This window comes from Ursus maritimus, unplaced genomic scaffold (genome assembly GCF_017311325.1).
Source record: "Ursus maritimus isolate PB19 unplaced genomic scaffold, ASM1731132v1 scaffold_2, whole genome shotgun sequence".
In the NCBI taxonomy this organism is placed as follows: Eukaryota; Metazoa; Chordata; class Mammalia; order Carnivora; family Ursidae; genus Ursus; species Ursus maritimus.
In genome coordinates, this window is record NW_024424452.1 from 27,701,116 (window position 1) to 27,720,012 (window position 18,897).

At 39.6% G+C, this 18,897-nt stretch overlaps 1 protein-coding gene across 1 annotated transcript in view; it reads right to left on the reverse strand.

The window, feature by feature from the left end:
- The window catches only part of MRTFB (myocardin related transcription factor B), a 184,326-nt gene that overhangs the window by 51,169 nt on the left and 114,260 nt on the right, over nt 1–18,897 (reverse strand). Inside the window, exons 3-7 of the mRNA XM_040635306.1 lie at nt 8,897–8,962; nt 6,772–6,827; nt 5,573–5,648; nt 1,984–2,145; nt 516–694 (exon numbers count right to left, since the gene is read on the reverse strand). Coding sequence (XP_040491240.1) covers nt 516–694; nt 1,984–2,145; nt 5,573–5,648; nt 6,772–6,827; nt 8,897–8,962 — 539 coding nt within the window. The remainder of the gene's footprint in view (nt 1–515; nt 695–1,983; nt 2,146–5,572; nt 5,649–6,771; nt 6,828–8,896; nt 8,963–18,897) is intronic.

An 18,897-nucleotide genomic window follows, 5' to 3' on the forward strand; every position in this document is an offset into this window, starting at 1 on the left:
CATACCCCCACCCTACAGTAGTCAAATTCTTAGAAACAGAAGTGGAATTCATTGTGATTGCCTGGGTCCGGAGGAAGGGGTTGGGGGCTTCTGTTTAATGGGTACAGTTTCAGTTTTGCAAGACAAAAAAGTTCTGGAGATCTGTTACACAACATTGTGAGTGTACTTAATACTACTGAGCTGCACATTTTAAAATGGTTAAGATGGCAGAAAAAAAGGGGGGGAGGGTACATTTTATAGTATGTGAATTATATTCTCAACAAATGTTATGAGAAAATTTTTAAAAAGCAAATTACACGACCATTTGTAAAAGAAAAATGTGGATATACAACAGAAATAAAATGTAAGAATCTACTGAAAACTGTTAACAGTGTTTGTATCACAGGTGAAAAAAATCTTTATTTTCCCACACTTTCAGACTTTTCTTCTGGAAGAAGAAGAACCGTAATTACCTCGATATATAAAAAAAACAAGGCACTGTCTCTGTTTAGGGGGAGAAACAAGAAAGATGATACCTGGGCTGGAGTGTTTGTAGTCACAGGAGATGGAGAGTCACTAACTTTTGGCTCACTTGGGGACGCGGCTGACCCCTGTGACTCCTGGCTGGCTGGCTGGTCTGGAGACAAAGCATCACTGCTGTCTTCGTCAAATGAGAAATCGCCCTGAGTCTGAGGATAGTCCTCCTTCCCAACACCTAGAGAAAGAAACAATTTTCACCTTATCTCGGCCTTGGAATACCAAGCTTAAAATGATAAAGAAGGAGAAACATTGTTTATTACAAGAACACAAGAAGCTCGTTAAAAAAAAAAAATTGAACATAATGTACTTCCCAGAGGAAGACTACACCACTACCTAGGATGAATACTTGGGGAAAAAGTCTGACCTGAGTCAGATCAAGCCTTTGGATCCAGTCCCAGTTTCAGAAGTCAGAAGACAAGAGACGTTTTTAGTGACACTGGGAGTGCTAATGCATTCGGTACAATCCAGTATGGGGACAGGCTAGAGAGCACAACGAGGCCTGCTCACCAACAGATACACAGCAAGAAAGGAGAGGAGGAAGAAGACCCGTGCAGGAGAATAAGACTTAAGAGAGACATCAGCCAATGACAAGGTGTGGACCTTGTGTGGACCCTGATTTGGGTACAACTGTTAAAAAACATTAAGAGGTATGGGAGAAAATGGGGCCATGACTTGGTATCTGTTGATGAGTCCTACTTCTTGGAGCGGCCCAGTTATACTGACCCTTTACCTTTTGGGGCTCCACTTCTTTGGGACTGAATGGAATCATCACTGAATGTACTACTTTGGATCACAAATTGCCTAAGACTTAAACTCATACTAATGCAAAATATGAAGTCCCCAGAGTAATGGAAACTATAATAGTTTTTATAGTAGGATGTTAACTTTTCAAAATTGCTTGCTGTGTAAGTGGTATTACTTCAGAATTCTTTTTTCTGCTAAAACTTATGCCAGGAAAAGGTGTGTGTGTGTGTGGGGGGGGTTGGAAACATTAGTAGCTAAGTATGAGAAGCTCAGCATAGAATGGACAGATATTACCATTCTTAATAAATCTGTACACTCGTGCTGTTTACTTTGCTGAACTAACACTGAACAAGCAAGCGATTTATCTTTCCTAGAAGTAAACAGAATAATGGAAAATCTGTAAAAATTTTAAACAACACAAGAGAAATTAAACAGTCTAATGCAGTAAAGTTATCTTGAAAATGTCATAATGAAATCGGAACCTAAAGACATCAACCTCAGACGTGACAAGAGGAATCTCTGTGTTAACTGGTGAGAGATGCTAGTCTTAGCACACATAAAGAAACAGCAATAATATTGGGAATTGGTGCAAGCATTAATCAATTTCTACTTCACCCAGAAAACAACACTCATGATTGGTGCTGGTTTTTTAGATTAAATTTGTTTTCAACTTCCAAGTTCCTCGTTCTCCCGGAAAATAGTAAATTTTTAGCGTCTTGCCTATAATTGCTTCCTTAACACTGGAGTCGACAGGAAGGATGTTTTTCTCTACCAGCTCCATAGGACCAGGTCTTTGAGCAATCTTTTCATTCAGGTCATCAGCTAGTCGAGCTCTTTTCAACTTCATCTGAGTGGCCTGCAGGGACGGCTCTGCAAATGTCTCTAAAAGAAGAAACACAGTTTTAACCACTACTTGAATTACTCTATTCCATAATGTTATTTCAGGCCAACTGAATTTAATTTAATTTCAACTGGCTTAAACATATTTTTATTTATGTGTTCTCAATGTATTTATGGAAAGAGAAAATGACTGTTTAAGAATGCTCTAGTATACATTTATGTATTTTTAGTCCTGGATACTTTATATTGTCTATACAATGCCCTCAGACTCAAATTAACATGAACTGAAGCCAAAAACTGGGGTACTGCTATTGTTCATTTATGGTAGGAGGGTTACACTGACATTTATTAGGTATTGGAGATAGGGAGGATGAACAAGAGAGACGTGGGTCATGGCTCAAGAAGTATACAGTTTTAGGTTTTGTTGCACTGGAAAGTCAGTTCCTAGAAATGGGGGCACTGGATCTTAGTTAGGTTATAAGCTTCTCTGCAGGAGTCAATGGGAAGAGCTACAGATCATATTCTTAGATTGCTCCCTGTGTGTCTCAGAGCCAGCATCATAATTAAGAATGTGGGTTTATTTCGGAATATATAACCTTGGGACATTCAATTACAGGGTAACTAATGGTCATAAAGAAGCCTCAACTCATCTACTTACAAATGGATGAAGTTGTACAACAAATGTGAAACCAATGTAAATATCGTTAACTCATTCATTCGGGTAATTCTGTCAATGGCTTGCATTTCTGGTACCTCTCATTTAACATTTTATTACACTGTTTCTCAATAATGTTTATAACTGATTAAAAAAAATGGTGAGGCGTATTTGGGTGTAACCCAAAATTCCGAGTTGACCGTTGCTTGCCTCTTAATTATATAGAAGAAGGTCTTCTAATGAAATTCCCCATAAGTAATCTCAGGATCACTGATGTGTTTTTTGGGGAGGTAAAATATCCCGACTGAAGCCCAAAGCTCACCGAAAGCCCGCAGCCCATAAACCATTCTCCAGCACATCTGAACACTTTTCTTTCAACCAGCTGAGGTATATGCTTACCGAAAGTCAACCCTGATTGTCCACAGAACAGTTCCTATCAGTTCCCATCTGATGTCTATACATAATTGAACTAAATGTTATAGGAAAATGATAAACTTCAAAAATAAAATTATTTCTTGGAACCTAAGTTAAATGCTCTGCAGTGACTTGATAAAGGTGAGTTATTAAAAAACAAACCGCTGTCAAATTAGGGCAATTAACAATTGCCTATTGGAAATATTTAGGAAAATATTTAGGAAAAATGGTAAAATCTAGGATTTTTCAGCTCAGATTGCTTATCAACTGTCTTTATGTTGTTTTTCCACCTCAAATGGAAATTACAGATGATGTATGACAGCTGTGGCTTATGCAAGAAAGATGATGACTGTACAGATCACTCTCAGGTCGATGTCTAAATCTTGTTAAGAGCTAGGTAGGAAAGTCTTCTGCCTTTCTCCTCTCTCCCATCAACACATCTAAGGGATATCGGGAATATGTCTGGAATGAATATATCCCAAAAGCAAATAATGAGACACTGGCATTTTGTTAAGTTTCTGTTTTTGGTCTTATCATCTCCTCATCTCCATGGTGCTGGGGCTGGATTTTAGCCGAAGTTCAGAAAAATAATTTAGACTTTTGCCTGCCAAACAACAAATTCGATCAAAATTGGGATAATTAAAATAAATTGGGGGGTGGTTTGAAGTTATTTTTTAAATTACAAATGATATATTCTTCTTACTTTAAAAATCCCAGCTTGAGAACAGATGTCCTAAAAAACATCACTTATGGTTCATTCGTATACACAGTTAGGTTTTTAAATGTTGGGTTATCTTTTTTTTTTTAAAAAGCAAATATGATTCCTTTTGATAGTTCAATGTATTTGCCTTGGTTTTAATGATATTAATAAAGCCTGTTACAGTTAGAAGGCAAGTTGAAACAGACAGCACTGTTCCTTCAAAAATGTCCTTTATAGGTCAAGATCTTTACAGGCGCAGAAGGAACCATTTTGTCCAGTTACTTACCAGCACATTTGCCTCTTGAAGATTCATTTATCCCTGACAGCAGGGAGCTGTTCCTACCCTACCACTGCAGTTCTGGAAATGCTTTTAGTCCAATGGACTTCTGCGAACACAACCGAAAGTCGTGAAAGGCACAGACCTCTCACCTCCCATCCCAGATATGAAGATAGTCCCAATATCTTAGATTCTTTGGAGTAGAAGAGACCCTACTTCGGGCTATTGATACCAACCTGATCCTTGGAATTTCTTTACAACATCCTTACTGTGGTGTCAGCCTGTGCCTAGTCCCAACACAGCAGCCTGTTTCTTGCCTACTGAGCACTTTTCACTATCTGTAATTCATTTGTTTTGCCTGTTTATTATCTGTCTGTGTTACTAGAATGTAAGCTTCATGGAGGCTGGCATCCATCTGGCTCACTTGTTGGGTCTCTGGTGTCCAGCTCACTGGCTAATGAACGACCACCTCAAATGAGGGCAACCATACTGCTTCCAGAAGATTTCTGGACATGTCTGACCTTTAGGATATTATTTCTTATGCTGAGCAACAATCTAATACTTTGTAATACCAACCTAATTCTAAAATGAACTCTATCATTAGGCCTGAAGAATATAATATTCCCTCTACTTGAGAACAACCTCTCAATCTTTGAGAAATTTTCAGATTTTTTTTCTGTGTCATCTCAGTATTAAACACACTCAAGACTATCACAGGGTCAAGCTCCTGGTCTTTCTCAATAAATCAGTCAGAGAAGCAAAACAACAAAAGAAAATATAACTTGGGAACTTATGGTGGGGAAATCAGCTTTCAAGAATGTTCTGTCTTAGAGAGAAAAACATCCCAGCATGAGCCACATGTTTCACCAGAGATGGAACAGAACTGTCCCTACCATCACTTCACAAGTGATGAGGCTAGACCATCGAGAAAACCTGGGGGGCTGAGTGGAGGGTATTTATGTTAATGGTCAGATCAAGTGGCATTGTTTTGGGTAAGTAACAACAAACCGAAGACTTTTAAGTGTGGGCACTGCACCAGGTAGACATAACAGGGCCCAGGCAGCTGAAAATCTAGGGTTAGACTCGTGGCCACTGTACCCTTCATGACTTAATGGGCATGTGTTCCTCAATGATGAAGAAATCCTCTGGACCAAAAAATGTTTTCCAGAACACACGGTAGAGACATCTATGGCACCAGCTGGTGGGGGAAGAGTCAGTCCATCAGCTGGTTATTTGGAGAAGCAAACCTTCCCCGTGTATCTAATGTAACATTTTAGCTTTGGGTCTTCACGTTGCTATCCGATTTGAAGGATGTCAGCCTGTGGCGTAAAAAGTTATTAAAGTGGGAATAAACAGCAGTGGTGGAATTCTCACTTATTTTCTTGAGAAAACACAGCAAAGTAAGGAGAAATAAAAATTTTACCTTCCAAAATGTGCATCCTGACAAGTTCAGAACGATCTGGTCGGCTCCGAATCTTATGCTTCAAAAAGTTTTCAGTCTTTAAAAAGAAAGAGAGAGAGAGGGAGAAATTCTTACATAAATTGTTTATGACTTACTGTGGTTTTACATTTTTCTCTCAAGGTACTCCATTTAAATAAATTGTATACTCTTTGGTTATGATTTTGCGAAGTAAAGAGTAGAAATTAGTACTCTGAAAAGCCATTATCCAATACATAATTTAAATTGCTGCCTTCAGAACTGTACAGGGATTTGAAGTGCATGCTGGCATAGAGTAAGCACTCTACAGGCTTTTATTTTAAAACCTGGAAAACGCAAAAGCTCATAATTTGAACAGACATAGGATTTTGATCATTTAAATATCTAAACATCTACACTTCAGGTCACATAAAAATCCACCTAAATTACAAGTTTCTTTAAAATCCTAATGTATGTTTGTTGGTGAATTCATATCCTTGATCATATTTTCTTATTTAGAACAGTTCTCAACTTGAACAATAAGGCTTTCAAATGGGTTTTATATAAGATTCTAAGGGAGCATTATTGTATTCTGGGAAAATTCCTATAGAATTTTGGGAACATGCTTATTTTCATACTGCAAGATAGAAGTTTTCCCTAAAGAAAAAAGAATGAATGTACATAATGGTTCTTTTAAAGTAGAGTAATAAACATGAAACTGATGTGCAGATAGGATGGAGACTTCTCAAAGAGTAAAGCAGACTTGAATTTAGCAACATTCTTTCAGTCAGCAAATTCTCCTGCCCTTGGTCAAATGTACAGCTACCACGGACCCAGTAAAGAAACTACCTAAAGATGGGGAAGTCAGGACATCACTGCAGGGGTTACAAATGGCAGAACTATTCCATTATTATTCTAAAAACTGTTGGTATGCCCTGAAACCAACAAAGCGAAGTGTGATTTGTCCTTTATGTACAAAACTAGTGACAAATTTTAAAAGAACAAAGTTTCAAAGTCATGCATTTTCTACAAACTTCCTAGATAAAACTACCCCAGAATATATGACTGTACATGCCATGTGTCCTGAAAATACACTGCATTTTCTTTATTGACAATATTTAGGAGTAAGATTGCTACTTGCCCTCAGGTACTTTAAAATAAGAGAGAAGCAGAGAAGTAGAACATTGGAAACCGAAATTTCTTACTCTGGCTCGTTCCAAGCTTTTTATCTGCTCATGGAATGCAGCTGGGCTCTTCAAAGCTGTGAGAAGAACAGGAATCATTTCGGGAGTAGAGATAGAGGCGTTAATATTTCAGTCAAATGTTAGGGTACATTATGTCAACGTTCCCTCTTAATCTTATTAGTTTGCATCTACAGTTCCATTTATTACCAGTTCTTTAGGAGATGTGAGAAATTTGAAACCTTAAATGTTTCAGAATTAAAATGACGTCTTCACAAATAAAACAAGTGAACATTTAAAACAGAGTTGTATATGTAATGACAATGCAAATGCCAGGTCAGACGGTTGCAGCCAATAGTTGGGCCAAATTACCATCACCAAGGGAACTATGTGGTGATTCCTTGACAGGTCTTTGCTCTTTGTGGCCCTATAAGATGCTGGAAAAAACCCAAATGTCCTCAGGACATTTAACCTGGGAGTGATCTAATCTTGAACATGAGGGCACTCTGTACTTTATGTCTAGCAGAGCTGAGTTCCCATTGACTGCGACCCCATGTGCTCATAGCCCTACGCACTGTGGTCCATCACTGTGGTCCATTTACATTGCTGTTGATGATCACAACACACTTGCAAGGTAGGTATGAGCCCCAGTACAGATAAAAGGCTCAAGGCGGTTAAATGAATTCTTGAAGTCATACAGCTAGACCTGTGGTCAAGGTAGAATTTAAATCTAGAATTGTGAATTAGAAAGTTTCCTGCTCTTTCTATTGTACCATAGTACAACTCACTCTAAAGACAGTGCTTCTTTAATATATTAACTATTAGTACTTTAAATATTCCAGAATCCCAGAGTGAGAATAAGCAGTGTTTTGCTAAAACATCACTTACTACAGTATTTTTATCAATTATCTTTGCAAAACGTTTCGTGTGTATGTCCACTTAGAACTCTGGGCAGTCAGATAATGTGGATGGGATTTGGGCTACGCTTACTTGGGCTGTCACCTCCAAAACTTGGCCTATCGGCTCTTGGTAGAATTATTTTCAGCTCTGGTACTTGAAGCACTGCAAAGATTCCCAGGAGCCCAGCCCAAACAGGTTTGACTGGGGACCAGCTCCCAACAGTGGACTACAGCTGGCTTAGTGGTGGTGTCTTACACACCCTAATTTGATACTATCTGACTGGTTCATCGTCAGGAATGTAGTGGTAGAGAAATCTGGCAGATCATCAAACCAGCTTTTGCGCCTATCATAATACTAGATTTAAAATATTTAGATAATTACTAGTCCAGAAAAAAAAAGTTTTATTGGGAAAAATATCTACTGCAGAGAAAAATTACTCTATGAACCAAAAAAAGGTAATATCAATGATTCAGAAGACTGGGAAGCATAAGTACATTGTGTAATTTCTCTTTAGTCTTTTAAAGCCAAATATGTTACTTCTTGGAGAAATCCATTTTTGGATAAACATCCATATAAATAATCTTAACACCAAAGCAACCAGTCTTCTCCTCTAAAATATAAAATCACCTCCAAACTTGGTGAGTAAAGGTAAGAAGACAATGGGCAAATATTCTAAAATTAATTGACTCTAAAAAACGAAGGAAGGAGGCCTCAAGATACTTGGAAATTATGTGTACCTGGGCAAGAAAAGGTTTATTAATTATAAATAGAATGCTTTTTAGTCCTATAACTGAGATGCACTTCATTACAGACCACATACTATATTGTATCAAAGATAATTATTTTGAATTAAATAAAGTAGAACGAGGTTTTTGAATTAATTTTATCATGCTACTTTTGCAAGTCTAATAACACTGGACCTATTACACAGAGATGACTTTAATTATTTCAAAACTAAAACAAATGTTCATGTGTGAAGGAAGACCTGAACTTAACCTAGTTTCACAGTTTTCTTTATGTAATACAGATCTCAAGTCCATCTTTTAAGCTGCATCTGGTTTTCAACAACGTATTTGAGATGATTCTCTCAGGTCGGCAATGTTGATGCCTGGTTTTCCTTATCAACTCATTTGGTCATTGTATATTGACTCAATGGACACAGCTCAAAGCAGAGTGTGATCCAGGTTCTCCTCGGACATGTGCGTTCTGTTACATCACACTGGAGGTGACAGTGACACTTAAGTCTTACGTGGCATGATGCCCTGGTCCACCAGTTGCTCTCGTGTCCTCCTCTGCTGCAGCCTCAGCTGGAGCACTGTGAAAAGGAAAGAGTCACCATTGGAGTGTGTACGCAACGGCGGGATCTGACTCACCAAGTCCCAGAGGAGACACGACTAAGCTTTATTAAACACCTTCTATTCCTGACTGCATAAAGATACCACCTGGCACCATCCAACTTACAGAAAGAAAATCAATGTGCAGTTTCTACCTGTTTGGTGAACTTTTAAGTTCTTTTAGCATATTTTTTGTTTAGTTAATATTCTTAATTAAATGAACAGAGCTAAGTGTTGTTTAAATACAATCACAAAGTCCTCGGCCAATAAACCAAAATGGCTGGCCTGTACGTTAAGACTTCCTAATGAGGAAGTCTAATTGGTAGAAATAGAAATGTGAGATTCCTTGCCATTAATCAGGTTTTTTTTAAAGGAAGTTAATAACAAAAATTTATTTTAAGATTGACTTATTTGGAGAGACTTGCAACATCTGGAACAAGTTTTAAATAGCTTTAATGAAGGACAAATTTATAATAAAAATTAGACCTGTGACACATTACTAATAACCCAAAGGGAAATTTCTACATTAAGAACTTAAAGTTTAATAATCTTTGCACAAACATAACACCATGTCTCATTCTACAAGTTCTCAAAAAGCCAAAATTAATTGATATCTTATAATTTTAATGAAGAAAGGATAAATAAATCATTAGAACTTGTAGAGAATGAAGAACACATCACAAAATGTAAAAATCCACTTTGTCAAATTTAATAAAAATAATTTTCCCCCTCGATTTCTCAAGCAGCTTACTTTCCTAGCATCTATTTTTTATCTGGAAAAATGAGCCAATTTCACAAAAGAGGAATACATGAAGTAACTGAAAAATACTTTCCTTGGTTTACCTTACATTAAATTTTAAGTTTCTGTTTTGATTTTTATTTTTATGGTTTCATTTGTGGATGAAAACCAAGGTTCGGCTCATTAAGGGTCTGAGTGAGGTTGTCAAAATGCTAAAAAATATATAAAAATAAAAATTTCTTCCTTTATGCATTTCTTGAAGAGAGAGAGAGAATGAACATTCATAGCAAGGGGGTGATGGCTGGAACAAGAGGCGAGCTCAGACTGGTCTTGCACCTAGGCTCAAATGCAATGTACACAATGGCTCCTACTTGCAATAAACCCAAGAGATCTAAAGATGCAGGGCCCACGCCCTTATACCCTTGCTTTTTGCTTGCACTTGTGTGAGCACAAGCCTAGATATTCTTCCAAACTAGTCGGGACTGTAAAATAGCTTTTAAACACGTTTTCTTATTCATTGCTAGATATGAATGTCATCCTTTATTAAACACTGAAAAAAAATTGTTGTGCTTCTTTTGGGGGCCATAGGATCACAAAGCATCACTGACATCCCATTTAGAACCGAAGCAACTGACCTAGATTCGATTACACAAAGCAAAAGAAAAATTTAACGGGTCAAAAAAATATGTGCACATGCTCCTCACATTAATATGGTTTGTGATACTTTGAATCAATTACGCTCTAGCACAAAGATCTTTTCTGTGATAACTTACAGTTTACTGAGGATAATATGTTCCCATCACGGTACTCTACTAGAAACAAAAATAACCCAAAGAAATGACCCGTGAATAGGCTAGCACCCAAATGCCTGCACACTCTAACATTCTTCTATGAATGTGAAAGCTAATGCTTGTCTGAGTTTGAGACGGTCATATTCAAGAGGCAGAATCCCAAGAAGAGGAATACTGAGAGGAGAAAAGGGTCAGAACAAGGTCCAGTTCAAAGGCTGACACTTCTGGAACACGGTGCTCCATGTCTGCTGACGCATCTCTAGCAGGAGTAGCCTTCCTTTCTCACAAGGGAGTCCTCAAAGAAAGGTGTAAAATAGAAAGGGTAATGAAAACATCAACAGCCCCCTTCTTTGGTTTAAAACACAGAAACACATGAAGCACCATACTTGTGAGACAAATGTATGAAACACAATACATATTTTAGGGCGAATGGCACCTTGGAATGACGGATACGTTGGCGACAACTTCATTTGCAAACCAACAATGATGACAAGAGCTCGTTAGCCTTGAAGCGTCTCCTGACCGTACCCTGGTCAGCTGCACTCATGCACTGTGACAGCAGCCCCGTCAGCTAGAAGATCTTGGACTAGAAATCATGTTCTCATGCTGACATGCAAAGGTCTGTGCCACCACGAGGGTAACACACAAAGTGAATGCATGCCATCAACTGTGAAAATAAAACAAACACCAAACAAGGACCACTGGTGTTTTCCATCCGGTTTTCTATGTGGCAAAACAACCTTCCTTATGCCATACTGCTTGAAGGTAGGAGAATAATCTTCCCCATCAATTGTCTCCTCATTGCCTACAGAATTCTCCCAAGAAGCAGTATCATCACAATACAGCGTTGCTTAAAGCAGGCGTGGCAGGCAGCCTTCTGCAGGCACGTTCGTTCACTAGGAGCCCTTGAATTAGATGTCTGTAAGTGACTGCGAGGTGCACGTCTGGGATGCATGGCCCAGAGCAGCAGGAGCAGCAGCTGTGAATGGAGGGTTTGCTTTAAAGCAAAGACATCAGCAAGAACATGAATGGATGAGGAGGCAGAGGTGTAAATAACCAGTCGCGTTGTTAAGACTGATTACCCAGCTTGATTTAGTCTTCACCTCTAGCACCAGGTGGGCGGTGCTGGACACATTATACTGAGTACCAGGCACAATGCCCTGGAGAGACTCGGGTACACTGCCACTTTGGGTCAGTGTTAAAACACAATTACCGTATTTGCCCATATTGAGTATAACCAGCCACTCACAACTTCATCGACGGTCCCCTGAAAATAACTACTGGTTGTAACAAGTACAAATAGGTGCTGGCTCACAATTCTCGGAAATACAAACTTCCTCTCAGTACTTCCAACTCATCCAATCAGTACACAAGTTCGTGTAGAAGTGACCAGCAACATCTGCACCTCGAAGGCAGAATGGCCAGGCCAGGGAAGACAAGTTTGGCTGAGGCAGACAGCGTGACTGTCCTCCAACAGCCGGAGCTGGGAGAACGTGGCAGTGCTTCGCCAGGATGGTGAAGGGGCGCGGGGCTCAGAAGACAGACGACCTGACTCTCAATGATCAGAGAGCCGTTGTGGGATCAAGATGCTTTCTCAAGGTTCTCAGGGGCCTTTATGACTTTATGAATCGTGCCTGGAGACCATTCTTCCGCCCCCCCACCCCCCTCCCCGGCAGGCTCCACACTCACGTCCCGTGGAGACAGGGAAGGCCCAGACCGCTGACCACCGCGGGGCCTGCTGCACAGTTGTCGTTCTTAAGACAAAGGAGGAAAGAAACTGTTATGCCGGCTGGTCTCTGGAAAACCTGACACACTCCACACGTGTCGATAAGATTGCATTTCTGTGGCCACAAACGCCAAGACCAGACGCTGGTGCCGCCGTGCTTTCTTGCGGTGGCAGCAGGTGGTCGCACAGCTGCCCGAGAAGTCAGTGTCCCAGGCAATGGCCTTGTGTCTGAAAACTGAACCTGAGAGCATTCTCCCTGGGGCTGAGGTGAGTTGATCCACTGAGCTACTGGGCTGACACCATGGCCTCCATCCTATTAGGAAACTGACTAAAATTGAGGCTTCTCCATGGCCATTTTGCAAATACCACGTGCAGGATAAGAAAACGTGTAAATCTAGAGAATTCTGAGGGAGAAAAAATGGTTCAAAACAGTCAGTGAGTGGCTACATCCTTTCAGAAAACAAAGGACATACTAATAACAGAGTAAACTGAATTCATGTTACAACTGCTCCTATGTGCACATTTTCAAAGAATGTCTTTATCTTTAAAAAATGTAGAAATTAAATAATCCAACACATGGTCCCAGTAAGTCCATAAGTTTAAAATCGTTGAGTTTAAACCCTTAATTGCTATAAGGAAGACTATCCCTATATGCTCCATATAAGGTATGACCATAAAGTAGTGAGACGAATTTCTTCACGTGCAAACCAGCATCTTTTGAAATTACAGAACACGTGTGAGGATGTGGATACAGACTACTTTATATCCATTTCTTCTAGAGAAAAAAAATTTCATCAATTATTGAATTTTTCCAAGGTGGATGTGTCTTGATACTTTCTAAGGCTAACATTCATATAGTTTCCTCTTACATTTCAACAAAGAGAAAAAAAATACATACAATTTTGAAAATTCTATTTCATGTTATTCTTTGCTACAACAGATAAAAACAATATTGTGTCAGCAGAAGTGTTTGCAACTTGCTCTTTTTTTAGGTAAGAAATGTAAAAATTAGATTTTTAACCACCACTCCAAAGAATGAAAGGTAGCTTATTCTCTAATGTTAAAGAGGAAATGTCCCTCTTATTCAGCACCACAGACGGTTTATACAGTAAAGAGTATTTTCTTCTAGTTCCTTTCCCCTACTTCTTAAATGGATTACACTGCCTTTAGAACAAAATTTCAGGATTAGTTTCCTATAGAAAAAAAAAAAAACCTTAAAATGCAATAATGTCTTTCACATAATACTTACACCCCACTTCAAGATTTTCAGCTGCTTTTTGAACCAAGGTGATACGTCCTTTCTCCTTTGTTTCTATATGTAGAATATGTGAAATGTTTCTATAATGTGACATAATTAAAGTGCTTTTTCACTCTTAAGGGAAAAAAAACCCACATTATGCAGCATTTTAATAACATACGGTAGTTTAGCATGAGTTGAACATGCTAAAGCAAAGCACGGTTTTGGTGCAAAGGGTTTGCAAGGGGACATCTGAGGACTGTATACTATAAAAACAAGGCAGAAATGACCCGTTCTGGGAAGCGGTGTGGCAGTCAGCCACGGTCTTGGAAATTCTTTATAAATAGCTAGTTTCAGTTATGGGGTATGGAGGAGGGTAGGTTAAGAAGGGGAGGGGAGATGAGCAGCTGTCCGCAAGTTAGAGGACTCAATGTATGTTACTGAATTGTAGGACATTGGGCAGAATAAACTACAGAATCATGAGGGGTGAAAAAACCCATGATCCTGAGCAATCAAGTGAAGGCTGGGGAAACCAGGGGCAACAGCAAAGAATCCTCTGGAATTGATTCTGTATTGACTCTGAAGGCAGTACTAGGCAAAAAACAGGCCCTGGTTTCTGTTTTTAAATTTAATTTTTTCAAACAGATGTTTGAGTAAAGAGAATAATGGTCCTGGACTTGGCAAAAATTGATTATGTACTGTTTAAACTGCATTAAATTAGGGGCCCGATCCTATAAATACAAGACACTGTTATCATCACATTATCTTTTGAACAGAGATGGGAGGGAGTCTGAGGGTCCCATTCAATCCAGGGTGCAGTGGGTTATTAAAGCAGCAGTTTAGCGGTAAAATTAATACCTGCATTTGCTTCATGAGGTAATGCCAAAAATTTGAAGTCTTGAAAAAATTTATATTCAGAGAGCAAAAGACCGATGAACTTTTCTTTTTCCTTAAAAATAAATGTTTAAAAAGGTGGTGGTGGTGATTAATTACGACAACCAACTATTACTTCAGATACTTGGTGAAAGTAACCACTGGGTTTTTTTTCCCCAAATATAAAACTGTAAGGATGTTTTTAAAGACTACGATTATTTCTTACAGCAGTGTTAGTACAGCAAAACTGAGAGGGAAGTACAGGTTTCCCACATACGCCCCCCCCGGCCCCCACACTTGCAGTCCTCTCCCACTACTAGCAGGACTACAAAAATTCAACCCCACCCACATTTGCATGCTTCTAGCTCTTTGGTAGTTTCTGCGGTCAGAGGGAGAGCAGCCACATGCTGAGGGGCTCCCTTCTGGGCCTGGGTCTCAGAAACATACCACTATTCCACCAATACCTCTATTAAGAATCCATGTTTTATGAGAATTCTTTCTATTTATTTGTTGAAATGGAAGCGACACACACATACAAAGAAAGCATTAAAAAGAAAAGTGAAGTCAGTCCATCCCGCTCCACACCTCTCGTCCTTCTCCACAAAGGTAACCACTGTGAAATTTTATGGCCCCAGAGGGTGCTTTGTGAATATTCCAGTAATATTAAATATAAAATATGCTGAGGAGATACATGGGGTAGGATCATATTATTCCTGTAGTTTGGTGATTTGTTTGGAAAAAACCCCACGATATCTAGCTCATTCTTCTTACCGGCTGTATGAACAGCGGTATCTAACATATGGATGTATCATCGTATACATATAAGTTTCCAGACTTTTTGCTATTATAAACAATGCTGCAATGATTATCCTCATTCATTTTTTGTTATCCTTCCCATGATGATGATGATTATATACATAAAATGTATGATAATGGAACATGCATTTAAAATTCTGATGGGGCACACTGCAATCCAAATGGTTTCAGCAATCTATATTCCCACTTAGGAGGTAAGGAAGTGCCCTTCTATTCATCCCTTCCCCGCAATGTACATCATCATGTTTTAAGGTAACTTTAAATTCAGAAACAAAGATCACTTCCACTCACCCAAGACTAATGGCAAATAGTGTGCCAAAATGATGGTGAAATTTGATGTAACTAATAAGCAGTGAAGGACCAAAAGATATCAAAAGCATTAGTGAGGGTGATGGGGCAGGTTTCTGATTGAATGGGGAGACATTTACGGTGGTTGTCAGAAGCCCCTCTTAAGCTTTCCCTTGTAAACCTCCTATTTATTCATAAACTTGGTAAAATTTTTCTGATGTTCCTGGGTAGAAACCTTAAGCACAAGACATCTCATTTTTTCCCCTTCAACACAGCTGAGAGATGTAACAGACAGATTTAAGATATATTTAGAATAAAATCAACTACGTGGTAAGAGACTGGATGTTGTGTTTTGAGGAGAAAGAGACAAAGAAGATGACGCCTGGGTTTCTGGCTTAAGCACCTGGGCAGACCATTTACCGAGATGAAGAGCACAAGTTGGCCATTCGGGAACTCAATCTTGGGTGTGTGTGAACTGGAAGTGGAGATGTCAAAGTGACAGTTGGCTCTGGGGGTCCAGATTTCAGAAGGTGGGTCTCGGCAGGAGACTGAAATTTGAAAGTCGTCACTTAAGTGGCATTTGAAGTCATGAGAGTTCGCCGAGGTAGAGAATATGGAAAGAGAAGGCAAAAGAAGCCCAGGACTCAGCACCTAGGAAAGTTAACAATGACAAGCCCACGTATGGGTCAGCTAGAGGATGAAGATCCAGCGAAGGAGGTCAGAGGAAGTGGTCTATGAAGGAAGAGGAACCTGGAGAGTGTGTGTAGAAGTGTTTTTAGAAGGGCGTCATGACCAACTGCGGTCTTAGCGCTAGAGGAGCCACTGCCTGGAGTGATGGATGGAAGTCAGACCACCGGAGGTTACAGAGTAAAGGAGGGGCAACAGTGTGAATGAAGTGACTGGAAGCAATGTTTTCAAGATGTTGCCCTGAAGGGTAGGAGAGAAGATGAAAAGCTTGAGACGTGTGGAATTTCAAGCTGGAACACACCCAAGCCAGTTTATAGGAATGGGGAGGGGAAGGACGGGAATGAATGAATGACTATGAATGAGAACGCACAGGAGAGGAACAGGCAGCAGGTCCCTTGAAGGGAAGAGGATTCCAGCACACAAAGACAGCTTCTGTGAAGAGACACTTCCTCTATGAGCACGGGAGGATAAAGACAACTGGGTAAAGCTAGGTATCTAGATTCGGTCTGGGATGTCCAGGGATTTCCCAGTGACAGCTGTTATTTTCTCAAAGAAGGAGGAAGAAAGGCGACTTGCTCAAAGTGAGAGGAATGAAGGAAAAGTCAGTTTGAGGCCAGCGACGGAGGTTGGAAATACTCACTGCAGACTGCAGAACAAGTTGGAAAGAGAAACAAAGTTATTTGTTACTGAAATGCTCCAATTAATAATGGCAACAGCTTGGGGGACAGAAGTCAGTCAGGAAACTGGCAAGTCACTCACTGGTTCTGAACCTTATCATTTTGATCAGAGAAAAGACCACAAGATACAAAATTAGAACATTTGGCAGTTCTTCCTAAAGCTCATTATACAAAGTTTCAGTGAAGCAGAGTGGCAGCCTGGCAATTCCAGTTCTAGGTGAACTGAAAAGAATGGGAAACAGGGACACACACACACACACACACACACGCACACGCACACGCACACGTGTGCAGGGCAGCACTATTCCCAATCACCAGGAGCTGGGAACGGTCCAAGTGTCTGCAACAAATGAATGGTAAATGCTGTGACCTGTCCACACGATGTAATGTTATTCAGCCATAAAAAGGAATGCGGCATTGACACCTGCCACAACACGGATGAACCTGGACAACGTTATCCTCCGTGGAAGATACCAGACACAAAGGCCAAACAGTAGATGGTCCCATGTATATGAAATATCCAGAATTAGTAAATGCAGGGACAGAGTTCTGAATGGTGGCAAGCAGGAACTGGGGATGGAGGCAGGGGGCATGGGAATAACTGCTGGACACAGAGATTTCTTTGGGGTGATGAAAATGTTTTGGAACTAGAGGTGTGCTTGAGCAGCATGGCGAATATACTAAATGGCTCTGAATTGTTCACTTTAAAATGGCTAATTTTGGGTTATGCCAATTTTACCTCAATTAAAAGAAACAAGTTAGCAGAACAACAGACTTTAAGAAACTAGTCACTCAATAATCAAATTTCTCATTTCTTCCCCACCCCTTGCTAGCCCTCCACCACCACAATTCCATGAACCACTAATGGCGATGTCACCTTTCAATGGTGTGATAACTACAGCAACAGCCACATTTTATATTCCCTGTCACACTGAATTTTAGGTTTTGTTGGGGTTGTTTTGGCCTCTATTTCCCCTTCTAGATGACATCCCTATATTCTAGCACCTTCTACAATGCTCATAATATAGAAGTTTTAACAAACATGTTTTACTTAATTTTGCATGGTATACTTACAGTATACAACATAGTTGTATTTTCTAAGGAAGGAGAGTACTATCTCAAATTTAATGGGAGCGTTTTCTATGGGCAAGTGCTTATCACCGGCAGAACCAAGTCTGTTTCACTTAGCGAATTTGAGGGTTAGGGTATTTTTGAATTAATGTCGGTGGTAAAACAGAAGATGAAGTCTAATTATGTTGCTTTAAAGGGTATAAGAAGATTAATAAGGGAAGGTGAAGGGCAAAGGAGTAAAGAAAACTATGAAAAACTCTGGCAGACACTAATTTGTTTTCATCTCCACTTACAATTAATGTAAAATTCATGATGCATTAAAGGAGAGAAAAAGCACTTAAGTACTCTCACACATGATAAAGAGTAGCAACCAAAGATCACAGACCTCTGGTTATATTTTCAGGGGTCTAACCTGCCAATTATAAAATAAGGTTCTTCTTTAAGTGATTCTACAAAATAGAACACCAAGAGGCCCCAAATGAAATGGTGGTTTGTCTTGTAAGAGCCATGCTATCTACGCTGATGAAGCAAGCTTCCATTACTAGCACTTCCTTTCTGGCTCGGAAGCAGAGCCACACGGTGTGCACACAAATCCACACCTCGGATGGGACAAAGAGCAAACCGCATTTTGATTGGGAATTTTTAGATTATTTTCCACTTAAGAAAGGGAGACAACATCAAGTTAACTAAAAAAACTGTGCAAACTAATGTTTGAAAAAGTTAGAGCTTAGACCACATAGGACATACTGCCTTTCTTTCCAATGTCAGAAAGCCTACTGTATCCTTACGAAGTCCACCGGGCTGGGGGACGTGGGAAGAGGCAGTGGTACAAACTTTGTAATTCTAAATTTGCTGGCAAGGAGGTCACAGTCTAAAGGCACAATTTACCCTCTATTAGGAATTAAAACAAAAATGAAGTCAAAACGAGAATGCTAACGGTCCGGGCTCACATACTATAGGTTTCCTGAATTAATCTGCAGCATGAGGTCAGGAAAACAATGTTTTCAACAC